The sequence below is a fragment of the Schistocerca cancellata genome, chromosome 4, assembly GCF_023864275.1.
Source record: "Schistocerca cancellata isolate TAMUIC-IGC-003103 chromosome 4, iqSchCanc2.1, whole genome shotgun sequence".
Classification (NCBI taxonomy): domain Eukaryota; kingdom Metazoa; phylum Arthropoda; class Insecta; order Orthoptera; family Acrididae; genus Schistocerca; species Schistocerca cancellata.
In genome coordinates this window covers 720,051,547-720,066,392 of record NC_064629.1, presented here as the reverse complement: position 1 = coordinate 720,066,392, position 14,846 = coordinate 720,051,547, and the positions used below count along the sequence as shown (strand labels likewise).

General features: G+C 45.3%; 1 protein-coding gene across 1 annotated transcript in view; it reads right to left on the bottom strand.

The window, feature by feature from the left end:
* Positions 1-9,621, bottom strand: part of LOC126184404 (glutaryl-CoA dehydrogenase, mitochondrial-like) — a 187,248-nt gene extending 177,627 nt beyond the window's left edge. Inside the window, exons 1-2 of the mRNA XM_049926788.1 lie at positions 9,472-9,621; positions 5,504-5,832 (exon numbers count right to left, since the gene is read on the bottom strand). Coding sequence (XP_049782745.1) covers positions 5,504-5,832; positions 9,472-9,621 — 479 coding nt within the window. The remainder of the gene's footprint in view (positions 1-5,503; positions 5,833-9,471) is intronic.
* Between the last annotated feature and the right edge of the window lie 5,225 nt (positions 9,622-14,846).

Below are 14,846 nucleotides of genomic sequence, written 5' to 3'. Positions count from 1 at the left end.
TGTTACCAATCAGTTATTCAAAAACCTCCCACCCTCGGCTATCGAACACCTCGCGAACTTCTTCAACGAGATTACTCGTTCCTGTGAGCTCCCAGCTTGCTGGAAACACGAGGAAGTGGTCGCGATACACAAACCAGGGAAAGACTCTCTATTCCAGCAGCACTACAGGCCGATTACACTCTAGCCAACTCTCAGCAAGATCTATGAGCGCCTCCTGCTAAAAGCCCATACAGGAACATACACTCCTGGAAATGGAAAAAAGAACACATTGACACCGGTGTGTCAGACCCACCATACTTGCTCCGGACACTGCGAGAGGGCTGTACAAGCAATGATCACACGCACGGCACAGCGGACACACCAGGAACCGCGGTGTTGGCCGTCGAATGGCGCTAGCTGCGCAGCATTTGTGCACCGCCGCCGTCAGTGTCAGCCAGTTTGCCGTGGCATACGGAGCTCCATCGCAGTCTTTAACACTGGTAGCATGCCGCGACAGCGTGGACGTGAACCGTATGTGCAGTTGACGGACTTTGAGCGAGGGCGTATAGTGGGCATGCGGGAGGCCGGGTGGACGTACCGCCGAATTGCTCAACACGTGGGGCGTGAGGTCTCCACAGTACATCGATGTTGTCGCCAGTGGTCGGCGGAAGGTGCACGTGCCCGTCGACCTGGGACCGGACCGCAGCGACGCACGGATGCACGCCAAGACCGTAGGATCCTACGCAGTGCCGTAGGGGACCGCACCGCCACTTCCCAGCAAATTAGGGACACTGTTGCTCCTGGGGTATCGGCGAGGACCATTCGCAACCGTCTCCATGAAGCTGGGCTACGGTCCCGCACACCGTTAGGCCGTCTTCCGCTCACGCCCCAACATCGTGCAGTCCGCCTCCAGTGGTGTCGCAACAGGCGTGAATGGAGGGACGAATGGAGACGTGTCGTCTTCAGCGATGAGAGTCGCTTCTGCCTTGGTGCCAATGATGGTCGTATGCGTGTTTGGCGCTGTGCAGGTGAGCGCCACAATCAGGACTGCATACGACCGAGGCACACAGGGCCAACACCCGGCATCATGGTGTGGGGAGCGATCTCCTACACTGGCCGTACACCACTGGTGATCGTCGAGGGGACACTGAATAGTGCACGGTACATCCAAACCGTCATCGAACCCATCGTTCTACCATTCCTAGACCGGCAAGGGAACTTGCTGTTCCAACAGGACAATGCACGTCCGCATGTATCCCGTGCCACCCAACGTGCTCTAGAAGGTGTAAGTCAACTACCCTGTCCAGCAAGATCTCCGGATCTGTCCCCCATTGAGCATGTTTGGGACTGGATGAAGCGTCGTCTCACGCGCTCTGCACGTCCACCATGAACGCTGGTCCAACTGAGGCGCCAGGTGGAAATGGCATGGCAAGCCGTTCCACAGGACTACATCCAGCATCTCTACGACCGTCTCCATGGGAGAATAGCAGCCTGCATTGCTGCGAAAGGTTGATATACACTGTACTAGTGCCGACATTGTGCATGCTCTGTTGCCTGTGTCTATGTGCCTGTGGTTCTGTCAGTGTGATCATGTGATGTATCTGACCCCAGGAATGTGTCAATAAAGTTTCCCCTTCCTGGGACAATGAATTCACGGTGTTCTTGTTTCAATTTCCAGGAGTGTATTACCAGAGAGCAACTTCTGCCAGATTTCCAATTCGGATTCCGGCAGAACCACTCTGCCCCACAACAGATCATGAGAGTGGTTGAAGCAGCCACAGAAGGCTTCAACCACAGAGGCTACTGCGGTATAGTGCTACTAGACGTAGCCAAAGCCTTCGACTCAGTATGCCATATAGCACTACTCTACAAGTTGTACACTCAAGGGTTCCCCGGGAGCATAGTTAAGCAGATCAAAAGCTATCTCACGGATAGAACTTTCTCTTTCAAAGTAGAAACTTCCACCTCCACCAAAAGGCGTATTCGTGCTGGGGTGCCACAGGGATCGGTCCTGGGGCCCGTTTTGTACAATCTGTACACTGCAGACACACCAACGGCCCCCCTAGTGCACACCGCACAGTACGCAGATGACACAGCCTTCTGCACTCAAAATGCGAACAAGGACCTGGTCATCCGTGGGCTACAAAGGGTTTTAGATGACACAGAAACTTGGGCCTGTCACTGGCGCAACTCCATCACCCGGAGGCTCGAGGAAGGCGCGGACTTTCTCAACGCCCTCCCCTCCACCTTCACCTAAACGGAACCCAACTCCCCTGGCGCAGATCCGCCAAGTATCTTGGCGTAACCTTGGACTCTCGTCTTACGTGGAAACCCCACATAGACGAGGTCCACAGGAAGGTCTGTGCCAGAATGTCCATCCTACACCCAATCCTCAACACTACCAGCTCCCTTCCCTGCTCTGTAGGAGTGAATGTTTATCAGACCCTTGTACGGCCAGTAACGGAGCATGCATGCCCTGTCTGGGGATATGCGGCGAAGCAGCACCTGGACAAGCTCCAGAGGTTGCAGAACTGCGCCCTCAGGAGAGCATTGCATCTACCCCTGGGATTACCCACAGACGATCTGCACACCGCAGCTGAAATCCCACTCCTGAAAGAGCGTTTCCAATATCTGGCAAGGGCCTTCCATGAAAGCTCTTCCAGATCAGGAAACATCCTCATCCACTCCCTACGTCGGTATGACATGTCCCGCGAGAAGCACAAACGCCCATTGACGATCTTCGACGTCTAAGTCGAAGAGAAAATCCCTATATCCAATCCCTAATCCTCCTGCCTCCCCCATAATATCATTCATCTCGCCAACCTCAGGCAAGTACCAGACACACACAGAACATTCATCACATTACACAGACACCCAAAAACTACAGAAATAATCACACACACAAGTAAACAAGTGGAGTAAAAGCCGAAAGGCTACAAACTCCACTAAACACGTCCCCAAAGAGGGAAAAGTATCAAATGAGAGTGAGTGAACCCGACACTTCGCCTGAAGATGGCAAGTAAGAAACTTGCTGAAACGTTGCTGGAGAACAACGCATTGAATCGGCTGTCAACCCGAGAAGATTTTATCATCATAAGCATGACCATGTTTCTGATTAATGTTGACACGTAACAGTGCACTGAATCCTCACAGCTGTCGTGTTCTTGGCGTAGAATTGTGACGTACAATGGACAATCGACCCCATTGCAGGATCAGATCGTAGTCCAAGATCAGTATAAAAATAAGGCTTGGCAGCTAACGTTGGTAGTAGAAACTCTTGGGTGACAACCATCATGTTTGGCCCAGACACTTTTACGGGTTTTGGTTTCCAAATTCAAGATCAAGTAAAGCTAGTTTCAACCGTGATTCCAAGGAACCTGATACATTCTGTGCGCAATATAAGCAACTGTTTGCATTAGATTTAGCAACAGAGTTTAAAGTCCATGAACCCTTAAAGTAATCAGCAGTACCTTAGATTTCTAAAGCACTTCCAGTGCCTGTTTTCCATGTACTACCAAGTTACAATGCGGAACTAGATAGATTGCAAAGTACGAGAGTAATATCCCGAGTCTCGTATAGCCTGTGGGAAACGCCCATGATTATAATTACGAAGCCAAATGGATCACTTGGAATGTGTGTCGATTTTAGGTCAACGATTAACGCTCAAACTAATGTAAATCCGTACCCATTCATAGGCAAGGGGAATTGTTGAAAAAGTTGGCTTGGAGCCACTATTTTTCCAAGGCAGACCCCGTTCAGACAAAAATTTTAATAACTAATACGCCAGTCGCCTTGTATCGTCCTAAAAGATAGCCGTTTGATGTTGCGAGCGTTCCCACAACTCATTCAAGGTATGAGAAAAAAACCTGCAGAATCTAAAATTTTGTTTTAGCGGCTTCAAGTCCATGGCCTCCATTGCCGCCTTCGTGAATGTAGTTTCTTTGAGCCAATTCTGAAATACCATGAACATATACACTCTCTAAGACAAAAGAAAAGAAAAAAACAGTGTACCATGAAGAAATTATCCAAATGGGACGGAAATCGGTAGATGTGATGTAGTTGTACAGACAAACAATAATTTCAGAAAACTTGCATGATTTATTAAAGTGAAAGTGTTCCATAAATTGAGCAAGTCAACAATGCATTGCTCCACGTCTGGCCCTTATGCAAGCTGTTTTTCGATTTGGCATTGCTTGAAAGAGTTGTTGAATGTTCTCTTGAGAGATATCGTGCCAGATTCTGTCCTAATCAATTGCATAAAAAAGGAGTTAAATTCGAGTTATCGGAGGCGCGCCATAAAGCTTTCTTGCAACTTACAAAGTGACTTGTGTTGGCCCTTTGCTTAGCAAGGTTCAATCAGGGCAAGAACTTAATGCTAGCTACTGATGAGTGAGATTGTAGCACTGGTGCAGAGCTTTCCCACAAATACGCCGATGGCACAAAACAGCTACTTGCATTTTTTGTCTAAAACATTATATGTCCTGCAATGAAATTACTAGCAAATAGAAAAAGAGGCGTTGGCTGTCACATACGACATCAAGAAGCTTCATCTATATCTCTCGCACTGAGTCTCACCTCTCACTGAACACAAGTCCCCTATTTCTATTCTGTATCCACTTAAAATTTCACGACAAGGTGGCGCAGTGGCTGCTAGATTGGGCCTTATTCCTTAGTAATTACAATTCCGAGATCCATTATCGGCTCACCACGAAAGACTCAAACGCGGACGCATATTTTCACTTGCCATACAACCCGGATGCAAAGTATGACAGGGACGAAGCACTACATTTTGCGTTAGATGCTGATGAGCGACACACCCTCGACAAATTCCCAATTATGGCACGCGAATACCAACAAATACAGGCCTTTGTCCTCTGCTCCACAAAGTGTTATCTGTCGCACAGCGGGCCTGACCAGAACGCCTACCTGGGGGCGCAGACTCACCATGGGGCACATATTTTTCGCTATGACACTGGCTTATTATTATGTATGTGGGGTGATAATTCTGGCCATGCTCCACCCTTGCATACTGAAGTTCCTCCATACTGCATGTTGAGCATGTGCAGAATGAAAGCAATAGCGCAGCAATCAAGTGCACTCGCCAAGTCCAGAACTACTAGGCCTCTGTCCACAGTCAGCCAGCCCTGGCCCAGTGATTCAGCCCTGGCCACGCCCTGACCATCCCTGACAAAGTGTACATATTGATCTTGCAAGACCATTCTGAGCACTGTTGTTGCTAAATTCTTACACCCTCTCTAAATTTTCATATGTGGCACAGATAACTACCACAATCATGTCAGCTACCATCTATGCCCTCTCCATCATATTTACGATAGGAAGAGCACATTCCACTGTGATTTCCGAGAACCCACTTTTCAGGATTTTTGTAAATGCAACGGTATTAGAAACTGACCAGGGCCCCACACCATCCAGAATCCAATTCGAAAGCCGAGTATATGGCTAGGACCTTCAAAATACAAATGCGCCAGATAATGATGGCAGTCGACTCCGGGGAATCACTCACCAGCTTCCTCGCAACCTACTGCTTCGTTGCTGTAAACGGACGTAGTCTGGCAAAACTTTTACATGAGTGCAGACTCTGCACTCTCTTCGACCTACAGTGCTCGACTCAGCCGTCATACTGCCCATACACACAGCCTTATCAACACCTGGGCTCCCACGTGTGGGCTCGTACTTTCGGTCGGAACACTGTGTCGATCCAAGGTGTCGTCGTTGGTTGTAGGAGGTGGCAAATGTTTGAGCTTGCAGCCTTCCAGGAGCACATAGTGAGACATCACGATCAGCTCCGGTTGCAACGAGACATAGCACACCCCAGTTCCCCCACTCTGCCAACTGGGCACGGTTCATGCAACCAGGCTGGGAAAAGCCTGCCTTACAGGCTACCTGCCACGCTACAACCTCTGTCCCCGTGTTAGGCACCAGCAAGGATCGACAATAACCAGTGAGGGCAACTCCCTGAGATACTTCCAGCTCCTACCAACGCCTGAGACCGTCTCGCTAAGTAATTGCCAAAGGTTGACCATTCTCGGAATGAGGTGCCCATGAAGGCTGAGCTGTTTTGCCCACCTGGACTACAGCCGTCACCCACTCCCCTGCAGGTACGATTAAGCAGTGCCCCAGAAACAGAGGATCTGCCAGCAATTCCACTAACAGCGCCAATATCAGACCCTACCGATCGCGACGAGGAAATACCGCGGTAGCCTTTTGCGAGTATTCTAACATCTTTCTCTCCTCTCCCTCAACGAAGTCGCCACTGCAGAGCCATTTCCGACTCTGTGTGCCGACAAAAGGGGGAAGGGTTTAGTATTCGACAGTGATTCGGATTCCCTATCCAGTCCGAGGAGGTCAGAATTTCGGGCTTCATACCACGGCCGCCACCGTCGCTGCATAGATGTCACGGCGGCCGCTTCCACTGACGCGACAGTTCCCGCAAATACAGCGGACGCATATTAGTCCGGTAGCCCTCGCTATTCTCTCTAGCCTTCGATACAACCATTCATAGCAGAGTGATTGATCTTTTCTGTGTTTACGTTTTTCGATTCGCGTCGCTTCGTCGATTGATTGCGTACGCTACTCTTTAGTCTTCATTTATGGCTAGCTATGCACATTGTGAACTCTGTTGTCATCGACCACAGGAATCGCCTCTTCGTTCGACCGGTCTCCGAGTCACCGCCATTGCGAATGATGATAAACTGTGTTTTAAGTGTGCTGAGTAGGATAGAAAACATAGAGTATTATTTATTTAGATAACCAGACTGAAATGTGCTCGCATCATCGCACAAAAAAGGCGAATATGTCCTGGGCACTGTTAGGGAACTAGCTTTTCGACTTATCTGCCAGCTTCAAAGACATTTAAATCAAAATAACTTGAAATATTGGCCATTCTTTTACTTATTAGTATTACTACTCATGTCATGGTAGTGTAATGCGTCGTGTCAAGTAAAGTAACATGATGCCATGTTTTGTATCCCGCCTGGAAGGCGGCGCGTGGGTAGGAGCAGGAAACGGTAATACACGTCGGTACTGCAAGAAAGTAAAAGTGGTTTACTGGTGCATAAATATATACAGGGCATACATAACTTTGTAATGATGAGCAAGCCTTAAACCCGTCGTAAGCAGAGCAAAATATATGAAGTGACGCTGAAGTGAAGTGTCCCGACCGTCTGCTCTTGATCAAATGGGCAGAATCTGGAGCGGAGCTCGTAGATCTGGACAGCACCGACTAGAGGGCGCTGTCGTCGGTGTCTGTCGTAGTGCCAACCTAATAACTTTAATACGCCGTGGATCGTTGCTATCGATACCACATCATGGCTATATATCGTTTACTATGGCTAGCGAATCTCCTGGATTTTGGGCACGGGATCAAGGACTTTAGCCTATAAATTGCAAGATAGAGATGTGCTACCACCTTGCAGCTAAGAGAGTTCACTGCGCTGGGAAGTAGGGTTAACTCGGAAAAAAGAGCGAATACGTCAAGATATTTTGATTTAAATGTCATGTCATTCAACATGGCATTTGTTACGTCGTGCAATATGACACAATGTGTCATTAAAGTTTAGGATGCATGTGTCCCCACTCAGAGATAATTCCTAGTATAGATGTCCCCTACTCTCGGATACTTTCTATTGTAGATTCATCCTATTCTCTAGAAGCATAGACATTTGTGTCTGTATATTCTTACACCCCTCACCATACATGTAACAGATGGAGAATTTGGGGGAGAAATGGTCCCCTCGGGAAAAAAACTTCAACCTGCCGACATGCACAAATAAAAGAATTGTTTTAGAGTCCCCACAGGAACAAATCCACCCCTAGAAATTTTATTCCATCCCTCCCCCATGAAAACATGTTTAGCTGTTGCATATATGCTCTTCAGCCATATTATATTATACAGTATATCGTTTACTATGGCTAGCGAATCTCCTGGATTTTGGGCACGGGATCAAGGACTTTAGCCTATAAATTGCAAGATAGAGATGTGCTACCACCTTGCAGCTAAGAGAGTTCACTGCGCTGGGAAGTAGGGTTAACTCGGAAAAAAGAGCGAATACGTCAAGATATTTTGATTTAAATGTCTTTGAAACTGTCACGTAAGCCGAAAAACTAGTTCTCACCTTTTACCTCCCTAACTCTGTCCAGGACATATTCGCCATTTTTGTGCTCTGACAGGAACATTTTTCGTTCTGTTTCCCAACTTTTACTCTAACATAATTTTGACATTAGACTGATGTAGAATTTTGTTGACTCAGGAGATGACTGATCCGGTATAGGTTTCTTTACTGTCTTTCGAACCATGTTGCTTATATCTTAAGAAGGGCAAAAGCTTTCATAAAACAACAGGAAAACCATTAGTTAAATGTATTTGTCTACCTTCATACAAAATCTGGACCAATTCCCATAAGTCTGAGACATAGAAGTGGCACGTATAAAAAAACTTACAAAAAACTAGTTTTTGTCACGTAAAAACAGAATGGAGCTAGATTTTTGAAAGTGAGCTTTAAATTCTGTCGTAATGATGCATTTTTTATTTATATGATTCACTTTAAACCGTTTCTGCGCATTCAGTTCACGCAAGAACAAGTTCCAAGTGTTGCGTTTAGCTCGACTTTAAACCATCGTATCTCGCCAACGGATAAAGATTATTGGGTAAAGAAAAAATCGTTTTGACTTTATCCATATATCTGCCTTCGTGCAGAGTTTTAACCCATTCGTACATGTTTAATGTATGTAAGTGGTGCGCTTGAAAAATCTTCCAGGAAAACGTGTATTTTGCACGTAAAATCCAAACGAAGCAAGATTTTTCAAACGGTTAAAACTTATATTAAACGCCCGATACGCCGGTGGACCAAAATTGAACCATGAGTCTCGCTCCAGTCCGGAGTTATTTAAGAATGTTTTTGCGCGTCAAATCCGAACGGTGCACATACAAATGGTGACCTTAGATGAGCGTTAAATTCATGCCAATTAATATCTCTTGCAAAAATGAATTAGGCGATTCGTACAATTTGCCTAGGCTCCAGTTCCGGTTCATCGTTCAAACCTTGCTTAATATACTGTAACATAGCTACAGTAAGACAGATTTTCGAATGGCTATCAAAAGGCTGCTGGTCCAGGCTAAACCAAACACTTTTTTACCTCATGTTCTTAGCTCAAATAGGAACCGAGCACCAAGACTATTCCCACCCCCACCCCCAAACCGTGATTCTGCGCACGGTATTTTCACGATTACTGGACTTCTTCATTCTTACTATTTCTTTAGAATAGGTTAATGTTGCGACTGGCTGATGTATGAGTATTAATGTAGGCAAAGACCCACAAATGTGAATGACTAAAACTAGGAAATAACACAAAGTTGAGTCATGTAGCTATCATTGCAGGAAAGTTTAAAGTCTGGTATTCGGTGACATTTTCGTCCTTAGTACACCGTGTTTCTACACCGCTTGTGTGCCGAGCGCTGCGTGCACGACTCACCGTCAACTTGAACACTTTGTCCCCGCCGTCGAGTGTCTTGCTGTGAACAGTGGCACCGTCGGCAGACTGCTTCTCGAGCACCCAGCCGTTGGAATTTAGCACGATGAAGCCTTTTATTAAAGCGTCAAAAGCTTCAGTACAGTATTTCATTACTGCAGGCGCAGAAAGGAAGACGCCTTAAAAGCAAGAAGCGAGACGCAGGTGTACCACGCGAATGCCTGTTAAATAGAACGCGCAGTAGTTTTAGTGCTCAGTCTAGCTGCATTGTGAATCACATTTCCTTGAATGTCCCTCCCTCTTGCGAAAACCAGCCTTGACTCATGGCTGGAGACGTTGTAGCTTGTCTTGAGCGCGAAGCCACCTGTGAGGCATTGTTTCATCATCAAAGCGACTGTGGTCGTGTGCTGTATTATTATGCGAGGTTAACTTAAAAGGTTTGTATGAAACTTTTCTTTAGGTTAATAGATGCTTCCTAGCAGACAGAACTAAGTTTGTCGTTCTTAATGGTGCGACACCAAAGGTAGTTAGTTTCCAGTATCTCGAGGTGGTATAATGGTGCTGAGAATACAGAATATCGCAAATTCCGGAACTCTGTAAGAAATATAATGGGAAACAGCGATTTTGCAAAAACCTTAACATTCACTGTGAAAATATGTGCATCTCGTGTTATATAATGACAAAAGTGATCTAAATAAGCACAGCGAAAACAGACAAACACGTCGATGAGTTCGAGTGTACAGCAACCACGTCTTATCACAAATTCACCGTGCTCTAGAAGAAAATGTTCGTTGGTGTGTAAAACGAGCAACGGAGGGAATAGTGCGTCTTAAATACAAAGTAACACAATAGTTGAGTGAATGCTGAACAAAAACAGAAAATATGGCTGTATACAAAGGAACGTTATGTTTATTTAAGCCTTCAACAGTGTTGATTTTTAGAGTGTCGGCTTGGATTCATTAAAAGAATGACTTACGAGGAGAACACGACAAGCGCCATAACCTGTTTTCCTAGAAACTTTGCTAAGTGGAGGAGGAGTCAAAATAAGCGAACACATGCCTCGGCTTGTCTGTAGATACTCGTCCGTTTATGAGAAAACGACGGTCAAAGTTTTCGACGTAATTTAGATGTCATTTAGCCGCGTCAAGTTCAACAGTAGTGGTGGCACACACGCTACTGTCGTGGCTTCAAGCTTTTCCACCCTGTATTCGAAAGCCGATTTTTTTTCATTTATCTACCCTTGTCTGCAGAATATTACTACACGAGTGATTTTTCCTACGTATATTGAAATAATATTGCCCTTATTCGTCCACAAACTATTTGTCCGTTCAACTAATTACACAAAATAAATGGATGAGAAAATTATTTGAAATTGTTTTCGGTGAAATTCCTTTAGTGTGTCTTGCCAGGAATATTGGTGATGTTGCGTACTTACACTTTTGGAAAAGTGATCTATCATGCATGGTTTGAAGCAAAATTGTTGCCAACACGCGAAATATTTATCAATGTTAACGACGTTTCTTTCTCGAATGAGACTCAAACCGGGAACTGTGACTGTGGCAAACCTTCTTCAGGCGATGCTCATGGTGTTCGTAATTTCTATGTTCCAAATGTTTCTACGATCGGTGTCATTCAAGGGAATGCATGAAATGTTCCTGAAGAATAAGCGTAACAATAAAATATAAGAATGAATGTAAGAATTAATATAAAAATTAATATAATAATGAATATAATAACTGATATGAGAATGAATTATAAGACTAAGAGAATTTAAAAAGATTTTAAACCCTGAAAAAACAATTCAAACATATATTATAAATATATGACGCGTATTGTAAAACCCAGCTGCATTTTAGATTTAATATAACGCCCTTGCGTTCCCTAACCGGATAAGAAAGATTCTTGTAGCAATCTTCTGCGGACATGGGTAGATCAATGGAAAAAAAAAATGATCATGTTTGGAACACGCGGCTCAAAAGTGAGAAGCCACGACGCTAGTTGCTATGACACCGTTTCGGTTTACGTTGTAACGCACTAAACGGCACATAAACTGTGCGAAAAATTTGACCGTCGTTTCTGAAATACGGTCGAGTATCTACGGATCAGCCGAGACAAATGTTCGCTTATTTTGACCCCTGTTCCACTGAGTGAAGTTTCTATGAAATCAGGTTGAGGCGCCTGCCGTGTTCTCTATGGAAGGAATTCTTTTAACGAATCAAGATTGTCACTCTTAAAATCAGCATTATCTTTTTTTTTTTCAAGAAAATGAGTTCATCTATACTGTAGCGCCAAAAAACTGGTTTAGGCATGCGTGTTCAAATACGGAGATATGCAAACAGACAGAATACGGCGCTGCGGTCGGCAACGCCTATATAAGACAACAAGTATCTGGCGCAGTTGTTAGATCAGTTACCGCTGCTACAATGGCAGGTTATTAAGATTTAAGTGAGTATGAACGTGGTGTTACAGCCGGCGCACGAGCGATGGGACACAGCACCTCCGAGGTAGCGATGAAGTGGGGATTTCCCCGTGCTACCAGTTCACCAGTATACTGTGAATATCAAGAATCCGGTAAAACATGAAATATACGACATCGTTGCGGACGGAGAAAGATCCTGCAAGAACGGGACCAGCAACGACTTACGAGAATCGTTCAACGTGACAGAAGAACAAACCTTCCGCAAATTGCGGCAAATTTCAATGCTGGGCGATCAACAGGTGTCAGCCTGCGAACCATTCAACGAAACATCATCGATATGGGCTTACGGAGCCGAAGGCCCACTCGTGTACCCTTGACGATTGCACGATACAAAGGTTTACGTCTCGCCTGTGCCCGTGAACACCGATATTGGACTGTTGATTATTGTAAACATGTTGCCTGGTCGGACGAGTCTCGTTTCAAATTGTATCGAGCGGATGGACGTTTGTATGGAGACAACCTCATGAATCCATGGACCCTGCACGTTGCCAGGGAACTGTTCAAGCTGGTGGAGGCTCTGTAATGGTGTGGGTCATGTGCAGTTGGAGTGATATGGGACCCCTGATACGTCTAGATACGACTCTGGCAGGTAACACGTAAGTAAGCATCCTGCCTGACCACCAGCATCCATTCTTATCCACTGTGCATTCCGAAGGACTTGGGCAATTCCAGCAGGACTATGCGACACCCCACACATCTTGAATTGCTACAGAGCGGCTCCAGGAACACTCTTCTGAGTTTAAACACTTCCGCTGGCCATCAAACTCCCCAGACATGAACATCATTGAGCATATCCAGGATGCGTTGCAACGTGCTGTTGCACCCCTTTGTGCCCTTCGGACTTATGGACAGCCCCGCAGGATTCATGGTGTCAGTTCCCTCCAGCAGTACTGCAGACATTACTCGAGTCTATGCCACGTCGTGTTGTGGCACGTCTGCATGCTCGCGGGGGCCCTACACGATATTAACCAAGTGTACTAGTTTCTTTGGTTTTTCAGTGTATTAACAATGTAATGAGATCGGTCTTATGAGTATTTACCTGAATGAGCATAACAGCCCTTGATGAAGGGTAACAAATCCGGCAGTGAACTGGAACAATCGTTAATGTGTACAGAGCAAGCTTCTAAGAAAATTCAAATGGCTCTGAGCACTATGGGACTTAACATCTGAGGCCATCAGTCCCCTAGAACTTCGAACTACTTAAACCTAACTAACCTAAGGACATCACACACATCCATGCTCGAGGCAGGATTCGAACCTGCGACCGTAGCAGTCGTGCGGTTCCGGACTGAAGCGCCTAAAACCGCTCGGTTACAGCGGCCGGCAAGCTTCCAAGAATCAGAACGGCGTTTTACGTAAATCTGAGAACACTACGCCAGTGAGAAATAAATTCGATGTCCTGGCCATGTATGAAGATCAAGAAATGGTCACTAACAATGACACCTTGAGAAACAAAGCCGTAATTAAAGAACAAAACACGAATGCTGTAAATGAAGTTAACTGAATTTAGCCTGAGTTATCTAAGCCAAACGTTTCCAGTAACGTAGGAAACGCACAAACGAAAGGCACAGCAGTGCTCAGTACAGAGACAACAGAGAAGGAAGGAACAGTGATAACTGTGGGGCCTGTCATGGAAGTGGCACGAACGAAATCATAAGAAAAAATCTCTACCTTCATTAAGACTGGGACCGTGTCAGCGTTAGAAATAGCCAACCGTTATTGATAGCACATTCAAATACAGAGAAACGAGTAGCAAATTACTGATAAAGCTCTACAAGACTGTATAGAAAATCTAACACACAAATGGTTCAAATGGCTCTGAGCACTATGGGACTCAATTTCTGAGGTCATTAGTCCCCTAGAACTTAGAACTAGTTAAACCTAATTAACCTAAGGACATCACACACATCCATGCCCGAGGCAGGATTCGAACCTGCGACCGTAGCGGTCTCGCGGTTCCAGACTGCAGCGCCTACAACCGCACGGCCACTTCGGCCGGCTCTAACACACACTAATGTAATAATCATAAACACTCCACTACGTTATGACTTACCGTCATAATCGTGTGTCAACAATGAATCTGAGCATAAATATTTGTTTTGCAGGAATTTTAAGAATACTGGAATTATGTATATAAGTTACTTGAGACTCAGAATTCATGCGAATCATGGACTACACCATAAATAAAAAGGAAAACAGCTTTTGGCAGCGAAAATTCTGTTTTAGGACGCCTGGAAATTACAGGCACTCCTAAAACAACTTCTCAGTAGTTGCTGATTACAAACTGATTAACAAAGAAAAGTGCGACGAAAACATTTACGAAAGCCAATACACTGCGTACTGAAACCATCATTGCAAACTACAACAAGCAGCTAATGACAACACTATCAAGAGGATACTTTCCTTCTGAGATAAACACCAAACGCAGGCCCACCCAAGCACGAATCCAGCAATAAAGTAAGGACAGCGAAAAAGACCTACCAACTAATCACTACGTGATCCATCCAGAATCACCATCATCACCCACAGAAGTGCAAACTAAGGTCAAAAAGATCTAAAACAAATTTAACAGCAGCACCAGCATCAGCAAAAACACGGAGAAAGTGACTGAGACCAAGAAGATAAGTAGCGAAATCATAATCAGTAACAACAGCAGCAGACCCTCAGAGAATGGTCTGAAATCAAAAGATGCACAATAGTGAGTCACGATTTTTTGTGATTTTTGTATCATGAAACGTATATCGAAAAGATAGAGAGAGGAAGTGTTTCCTGTAATCGCTAAAAATATTCTGTCTCTCCAAATCAAATTGTGTCTGCGAAGTTATCTGGACGCAGGTAACCAGCCTAGGTAAACTCAGTCATCGAATTTTTTACCAGCCACCCGATAACCCTGTGACAG